This window comes from Eimeria mitis, genomic scaffold, assembly GCF_000499745.2.
Source record: "Eimeria mitis Houghton genomic scaffold, Emh_scaff502, whole genome shotgun sequence".
In the NCBI taxonomy this organism is placed as follows: Eukaryota; Apicomplexa; class Conoidasida; order Eucoccidiorida; family Eimeriidae; genus Eimeria; species Eimeria mitis.
Genome location: NW_013573319.1, coordinates 1 through 8,726, shown reverse-complemented (window position 1 = coordinate 8,726; position 8,726 = coordinate 1). Strand labels below are relative to the sequence as shown.

Below are 8,726 nucleotides of genomic sequence, written 5' to 3'. Positions count from 1 at the left end.
GATGAGAATTATAGCGAGAATGCACCGAAAACCCGTTCAATTCAATACACCATTGGTACGCCGCGCGTGCATGTCTACATGTGTTGTGCATATTGGGGTTTCTGCTGTGCTGTGGTGTTTTGTATTCAGAAAGCTCTCGAGAAATTGGCTGAGGATGGATTGAAGGCAGAGTTGGAGCTTCTAGATATCACCGATAAAACCAGCAGACAAAATTTCGTGGAGGCAATCAAAAGCAAATACGGCGAAGTTCACTGCCTCGTCAACAACGCAGGTGCAGTAACAGCCACGTTTTTTTGTCTTGAATTCATAAATAAATGATTACAGTATTGTATATACACTGAGGAAACCGCAAAATTATACACATGTAGTGTGAGCTGAGCTCTCGTTTTTTCAGGTTTCGCCTTCAAGCAGGCGGCTACCGAGCCGATCGATGTTCAGGCAAAGATCACTTGCGACATTAACTACTTCGGAACGAGAGATGTAAACCCTAAACCCTAAACCCTAAACCCTAAACATTATATCAGAAACCCCAAATCTAAACACGAAACACTCTCCGGCAGTGCAAAGCTAACGGTTACTAGCTGATCTTCTTTGTTATGCCTTTCTCTAAACATGAACTTCTCGCATATACCAACTCTGCTGTGTTTCTGGGTACCATGGCGCTTGTATACAGCAGAGTTTCAGCAGAGTTTCAGAGAAGCCATGATGGCGCTGAGTGTACAGCATAGTGTATGGAGTGGGGATGTATAGACGGAGTATGCTTTGATAGCTCAACGAGAGGTTTCCTGTGTTTGCTTTCTTCTTCTCTGCAGCTCACAAAGGAGATGTTGAGTTTGTTTCGGCCCGGATCACGAATCGTGAATGTTGCCTCTTTGGCAGGCAGCCGAGCACTGGAGCAGATGAATGCTGAGCGGCGCCACCGCCTCATGAGCAAGTCTGCAACGGAAGAGGTGTGTAGTTTGTAGTTGTATAGCCCCCTGAATATATATATATATATATATATATATATATATATATATATATATATATATATAAGAATAGATTCCTTTGACTACCTTTTCCGGTGTATCGATGGACGCCTTGGCTTCTGCGACGTTTCATGTTTCCTCTTTTTATGTATATTGTATCTGTTCTTTGGTTTTTGTTTTTTTGAATTTCGGGTTTCAGGATATCAACAAAGTGGTCGAGGAGTTCATCGCTGCATGCGAAAAGCAAGAACTCGCCGGTTGGCCCTCTTTGACTTACGGCCTGGCCAAAGTAATTCAATTTGTATCTGTGCATATACTGAATTATTTACTGAAATAAAATAATGTTTTATTTTTATTATTATCACGTTTAATACATCTACAATACATTATTTTTATCATATATTGATCTCTTTTGATTCTCCCTAGGAACAAGCAGCACAAAGTTTCCTTTCTGTATATTCAGATATTAAGGTTCCTTATAAATAGTTTTTGTTGCAGGTTACAGACGGTGGAGCAGTTATTTCCTCTTGCAGTTGATTGCCTTATGAATCATTTTAATTTATTTATTTATTTTTTTCTTTGTTTCTGTCTTTTTTCGGTTGTTGCAGGCAGCTCTAATCGCTCTGACGGCTGCGTGGGCCCGCAAGGCAGACAAATGCCCAGAAGTCAGCAAAGGAGAAGGAATGATCATCACCAGCTGCTGTCCGGGTACGTGCAAGCAAGCAGAAAAGAATAAATTTATTACTTGAATAACCTCTATTTCTATTTGATCCATAAAGATATGCATGCATGCATGCATGCATGAATGCATGCTTTTGTTGTTCAAGTGCCTGTTCTTGCTGTCGACATATTCATATTTTTGCCAGTCTTTCGGCACCTGCGGCCAAGCATACACACGCCACTTTCGGGATCCTGCGTTCAGTGTTTAGTGTTTAGGGTTTAGGGTTTAGGGTTTTTGATTGCTCAGGTTGGTGCAAGACGGATTTGGGCGGCTGGGAGGCTCCCCCACTGACTGCTGCTGATGGGGCCAACCAGGTGGGGTCTTTGGCGTTGGGGGCAACAAAAGAACACCACGGAAAGTTTATAAGCGAAGGAAAAATCATAGATCTTCGTGAAGACTAACAGCTCAGCGAGCAGCAGAAACGGTGAAAACAGCAGCAACAAAAGAGAGACAACAGCACCCACATCAGCAGCTACAGCGCAGCAAAATTTCGGTGGAGCCTTTTAGTGGAATCTCTTATACCGGCCCCGAGGACGAAGGAAAGCCGTCACGGATATTGAGAGAGTGGTACTTGGGGCTGCATGCGCTTCATTGATTCATGAATTCAGAAATAAACTACACCCAATACACAAACCTGAGAGCCATCGTTGCCCCCTTTACGGTGCAGCAGCACTTGCAGTGTACGCACAGCTCTTTTGTTCACGCGTTTATTTTGCTAACCTTAAAATGTTTCCGCGCCTCTGCTTTGTTCCCTTTGGCTGCACGTGGTGGTAAGCCTGTTTTTATTGTGTTTTTTCGTCTGAGACGTTGGGGTGTATGCACACGCCAGCGGTAAGGTGGAGCTCAGGCGGCCTGTATGCCCGCAGCAGCAGCAGCAGCTGCTGTATCTAATACGAACATCAACAACCGACAAGAAGCACACAGTTGTGCGTCTTATTCTTCTTTTGATATTATGTAAAGGACCTTGAGCGTTCTTCTCTTTTTCAGGTGTATAGCCAGCTTGTATATTACTCAGTGTAGCCCCAAAACAATTGTAGCGATAGAACCACAGAGACAACAAAACAAACAAGCAGGCAAAATACTGCTCACACCGTTTGGATTGCTTTGCGCTTTTCTGTTTTCGCATGTTGTTGGGGTTTCCTAGTTTAGGGTTTAGGGTTTAGGGTTTAGGCTGTCTATCAATTGTTCTGATGTAGTTTATTCTACACGTAGTCATACCCTAACAAACTGTTGCCCCTCACTTGACGGTGAAACCTGAAAAAAAGCAATTAACAATATGGGGTCAAACAACAAGTGCATTTTTGAATGCAAAAGAACATAACATAACAGGAGGAACGGAACGCCAACCAGCACAACATAAATGCACATGCATGGGTGCACGGAGTTTCTAGCACCTTCGTTTTGAATTGCATGATTTCGGCTTACGTTTCGTCGTTTCAGGTTCTGCATATGTTTTTCATGAACGTAGTTGATGTAATATGCAAAAAAAAGTGGGAAAAGGTGTATGCGTGTTTCTTGTTCAACTTGTTTCCGTTCAAGAAAGCTGTTGGTTTTCCTTCGTTATCAGGGTAGTATCCGCCAATACATATTGGCATCTGAGATTCCTGCAAAGTTTTCCATCGTTTTTTAATCTAATGCTTTTGTTGCAATGAACCAGTAGAAGTGTACAGCGAGCTCTTTCGATAGGTGAGATGGGTAGTATGGTGCAGGCGTAGCAGCTTGAATAGAACTCAGAAAGGAAATACCACAACACAACATTTTGCAAGAGCAAAGGAAATAATGTTGCGAAGTAATAGAACATCTGAATTCAAGAACTCAGAAGCCCCACCCATGCATAGACTCGGGTGAAACCAAGTGTGGTATTTCTACGGTTTTGCACGGGAATCTCCAGGGTAACTGAAGAAACACTCCTCAGGCCGTTATACTCAATCTAGTAGTTTTCTTAAACCTCAGTTGTAGTTGTATTTTGACGGGCGCAAAGTATCGAAAGCGTATCGTTGGCCGTAACATAACATCTTCAAAGATGTTCTTAACAAGTTCAGTATCAAGGAATACTTCATCGGCTTTCCTAGCAGTTTAACTCTACTTCATTAATATCTATTCAACGAATCATAGTTCTACTTCTTAGCTAGAAACTTATATACTACCCTGCTCATATACACAAGTGCTTAGCTACTTCTTCAGACGATCGCAGCTCGATCGCAACTAGTAACACTGTAGTGTGCGGATCAACAACTTCCTCATTGTGCGCAAAGATTTACGCTGTAAAATTTTTAGTTCAGGCGCCGCATTGTGGGCTCGGTGTGTGGTCTATACAACCACACACAAAGAGTAACCAACAAGCGGAGAGGATGAGCTCACAAGAACTCCCCTTCCATTTCAAAACCTGCAAACTTATAATCTTCTCTACGTCTTTTTATCGAAAGACGGATAAATACCTTTCATTTGTAATAACCTTCTATATTATACGACCCAAAGATCACGCCATCTAAAGGCCTCATAAATTCATCTTTTGTTAAACTGGAAATACCAGGATACACCAGGATATCTTTTTTTCTTTTTTTCCGTTTATTTCTCCGTAGCTCCACTCCGCAAAACGAGGTCTAGCAAAGTCAGGAGAATGTGCTGGCGTTGGCTTTGTGGTTACTCATCCCGAACCACTCTTTCTCTGCCTAGCACATTCATCTCCCTTAACGTATAGACCCTGTCGTTTTTTCTTTTTTTCTGCTTTGTCTTCACGTTCATGCTTTGCTTTCTCTTTGCCTGCCCAGCGCCGAATTCCCTCAGATTTGTTGCACCGGCTGACTTCTTTCCTCGCTTCATAGTGGCAATCATTGATAACCCCTGTTGCATGCCTGACGTTGCAGTTTTCTGGCTCTTTCTATATCTCGTTGCCTTGCTTACAACCTCATTGGTATGGCGGAGCCTGCTGGCGAGATCTGGTCTGTTGGTTTGTGCGGTGGAAAGGCGACTAGTAATGTCTCGATCGATTGCACCTGTATTCGTTGTCGTATTCTATCTTTCTCATCCAATCACGATAAACTTCCTCGTCTGGCGGGCCGTATTCTTCTTCAAAATCACTTGAATCCTCATCTATCCCTGACGCTGCTCTTAGTATATCATGTCTCAGTCTCTCACGAATATCAGTCCAGGACGAGTAGCCATGGCGCAGCGAATTTTTCACCATTGTATATGGAAACCTTGAAACAAACAACCTTGCAAGGAGATCTTGTGGTACTGGCTCTCCCTCTAAAATGATATTATTAAAGCTTTCCACAACTTCTTCGAAATGCCCGCGGTATGAAACCTCCTTAAGACTGCGTACAGTATCCTCAACAGATTTTCTCGCGAATCTCCTTGTTATAAAATCCTGGAATTCTTGCCATGTTTTCGGTAATGTCTCCGGTGCCCATCTCCTAGTCCTGCAGTAGTGCGACAGCGCGCATCCCCGCAAGTATGAGATAACATCTACGACTATCTCCTCCTGAGTCATACGCGTAGAACTGTAGTGTTGCGTCATACGTCTGAGCCAATACCTTGGACGCTCTCCTGTAAAGGCCGGTGGGGGTGTTACCCCCCGACCATTCGTTTGGACGCGAGGAAGTGACCCTGCGGTGAGGTTAGCGGATCCGTTGGTGATGGGCTCCATGGTAACTTGAACCTTATTTTGCGTGAGAGATGATCAATACCAAAGTGTTTAATTAATGTAGAATTTCAGAATGAATACCTCTACTCATCTCGTCCCTCAGCATCGACAGCTCACCACGCCGCGCCAGGTAGCCGCAGCGCGCAGCACCGCGGGCTTGTGCAGGAGCCACCTACGCGGGCCGCTTGGTTCACGATAGAACCAAATACTGTGCAACTAGGAATAATTTTAATAAAAATAACATTTTTTATGATAATATTCATGAGAGAGCCATATATTATCTTATATCGAACCCTATTTACTCAGTAGACCAATGGTGCCGTTGTACTACTCGCCTGTTGCTCGTTGCTCCCAGGGTTCAATCAATGGCTAGTAGGGGTCCACGAAGGTCAGTAAGAGTTGGAATTTTAGCACGAAAAACCCAATTTTATTTTATTCAACGTTTATGCATTGTCTGAAACGTACGAGAAACCCTATGGCTGTCGCTCGTCAAGCATCGACATAGCCGGCGAGTCCTCGGCCTTACTCATGACCCCCGCTACCTGCAACGATGCCAAAAGAGTTTCCTAAAGCATCTGAGATTCCTCTCTTATATCCAGAAGTGCTGGGTTCAGATGCTGAGGAGCTGGGATTGTGACAGAGGAAACGGCCTGAAATGAGTTGCAGCAAGCGCCACACACTTCGCTGCTACGAGTGATGCAAGGCAAGGAAGCCCCACCAGCAAGCACAAAAAAGTTCTTTTTGTTGTATATTTCTTCTCTGTAGATACTTTTTGAGCACTTTTATTTACTTTTAGGTGGCAAACAGAGGCCAAGTATGTGCTGAGTTCACACAGACAATGCTACAAGCAGGGCTGATCCTCGACACGTTAAGAAACATGAACACACCGTGATATTCCTAGGTGATATGTAGGGGTAACTGGACTACCATTCTACATATAAATTCTGATGCAGCAAGCGCACCACAGTTTGTAGCTCGAACTTGAATAAGGTGTTTTCTGCGATGTATTGTCGTTCGTTAGTTGCTCTGAGGATTCCTACTTGCGTGCAGGCAGGCACCGCGGGCCAAGTAAGTGCTTAACGATCTTCTTTAGTGTTAATGCATGCAGAATAAGCCGTATTATTATTATTATTATTAATAATAATAATAACAATATTAATAATAATAATAATATAGCCGTATTATATAGAGCTTTACCACTAAAAAACATTTTTCAGCTGTACGAGAAGCTGAATGCCCAAGATCTCTGCTTCCCACATCCTGGGTATCTGGCGAAACTCAGATCTAGCTAGCAGCATATCTTGTTTTTAAATCGTTAAATAGCTAGCAAAATACAAAGTTGAACTGCCACCTAGCAAACATGCTAGCTAGCTAGCTAGCTAGCTAGCTGGCTAGCTACCTAGCTATCAGGCGAGGAAGAACCAGTGGCAGCCAGAGATGCACGAAACTGGGAAACTGTTTGAGTAGCTTTTCTCTCCACGGTTGTTTTGTTTTATCTATCTCGTTCTGTCGCTCTCATTCTCTTGGCGCTACAATACATGAGATTCAATATGCCTGAACGAGGAAATACATCTCCGTATTCTTATATATTTATTTTATTATTAATAATAATAAATATTGATGTTCGTATTAGATACAGCAGCTGCTGCTGCTGCGGGCATACAGGCCGCCTGAGCTCCACCTTACCGCTGGCGTGTGTATACACCCCAACGTCTCAGACGAAAAAACACAATAACTAACGGCTTACCACCAAGTGCAGCCAAAGAAAACAAAGCAGAGACGAACAATATTTTGAGGAAAACGGAATAAACGTCATCTGCAATAAACAAAAGAGCTGTGCGTACACTGCAAGTGACACTGCACCGCAAAGGGGGCACCGCTGCCTGTTTGATTTTCAGGTTTGTGTATTTCTTTTTTATTTTCCAATTCATGACTCAATGAATTGCATGCAGCCGCAAGTCCCACACACCTATAATATTCGCAACAAGCTGCTGCTGTGCTCTAGCTGCTGTTCCTGCTGTTGTCCACTGCTGCTGCTGCTCGCTGCGCGGTTAGTCTTCACGAAGATCTAAGATATTTCCTTCGTTTACGAATTTTCCGTGGTGTTCTTTCGTTGCCCCCAACGCCAACGACCCCACCAAATTTCCCCCGTCAGCGGCTGTCAGTGGAGGAGCCTCCCAGCCAGCCATATCCGTTTTGCACCACCCTGGGCAAGCAACCGAAAACCGTAAACCCTAAACCCTAAACCCTAAACCCTGAAAGTGAAATGCTGAAAGGCGCTGAAAACTCTTTTGCAGTGGCCATAAGAATAGCACCTCTCGGGTAGTACGAAGGTTGAAACAAACAGAAACCATCACTAGCATGGATCAAAAAGAAATAGAGCTTATTCAATAATTTTATTTTTTTCTGCTTGCTTGCACGTACCCGGACAGCAGCTGGTGATGATCATTCCTTCTCCTTTGCTGACTTCTGGGCATTTGTCTGCCTTGCGGGCCAACAGCGCCGTCAGAGCAATTACAGCTGCCTGAAACAACCGAAAAAAAGACAGAAACAAGGAAAAAAAAAATAAATAAATTAAAATGATTCATATTTATTTATATCTACAAGAAAATTTACAGCTAGGTGCCTCCTGGCGCCTATCTAAAATACTTGAATTTCTCCTCTGCGGCTTGAAACGAAAAAACAGAGAAAACCATGGTGTTATGCTGATGATCTCTGTTGCTTACTAAGAAGAAACCGAGGCAAACCAACAACAAATATATTGTAGATATATATTAAACACAAGAATAATAATAATAATATAAAAAGTAATAATAACAATAATAATTTAGGAAACAGAAATTGAATTACTTTGGAAAGGCCGTAAGTCGATGAGGGCCAACCGGTGAGTTCTTGCTTTTCGCATGCAGCGATGAACTCCTCGACCACTTTGTCGATATCCTGAAGCCCGAAATTCAAAAAAACAAAAACCAAAGAACACATAAAATATACATAAAAAGAAGAAACATGAAACGTCGCAGAAGCCAAGGCGTCCATCGATACACCGGAAAAGGTAGTCAAAGAAATCTATTCTTATACATATATATATACATATATATATTCAGGGGGCTATACAACTACAAACTACACACCTCCTGCGTTGCAGACTTGCTCATGAGGCGGTGGCGCCGCTCAGCATTCATCTGCTCCAGCGCTCGGCTGCCTGCCCTAGAGGCAACATTCACGATCCGTGATCCGGGCCGAAACAAACTCAACATGTCCTTTGTGAGCTGCAGAGAAGAAGAAAGAAAACACAGAAAAAGCCACGTTGAACTTGTAAAGCCTACTCAGTGTGCAGGCGGACTGCATGCAGTGCGGTGTACTGATATATATATATATATATATATATATA

The 8,726-nt window shown here is 43.1% G+C and overlaps 2 protein-coding genes across 2 annotated transcripts; one reads left to right on the top strand and one right to left on the bottom strand.

The window, feature by feature from the left end:
- Window positions 1-19: 19 nt before the first annotated feature.
- Window positions 20-2,090, top strand: EMH_0014460 (carbonyl reductase, putative; the record flags this gene model as incomplete). The annotated part of the gene is made up of 7 exons (XM_013500115.1): window positions 20-55; window positions 130-271; window positions 395-480; window positions 813-950; window positions 1,168-1,257; window positions 1,577-1,676; window positions 1,936-2,090. 7 exons carry the CDS (start codon window positions 20-22, stop codon window positions 2,088-2,090), a joined length of 747 nt encoding a protein of 248 aa, XP_013355569.1.
- Window positions 2,091-7,386: 5,296 nt separating this feature from the next.
- Window positions 7,387-8,592, bottom strand: EMH_0014450 (uncharacterized protein; the record flags this gene model as incomplete). Its single annotated transcript, XM_013500114.1, has 4 exons — window positions 7,387-7,541; window positions 7,760-7,859; window positions 8,186-8,275; window positions 8,467-8,592. 4 exons carry the CDS (start codon window positions 8,590-8,592, stop codon window positions 7,387-7,389), a joined length of 471 nt encoding a protein of 156 aa, XP_013355568.1.
- Between the last annotated feature and the right edge of the window lie 134 nt (window positions 8,593-8,726).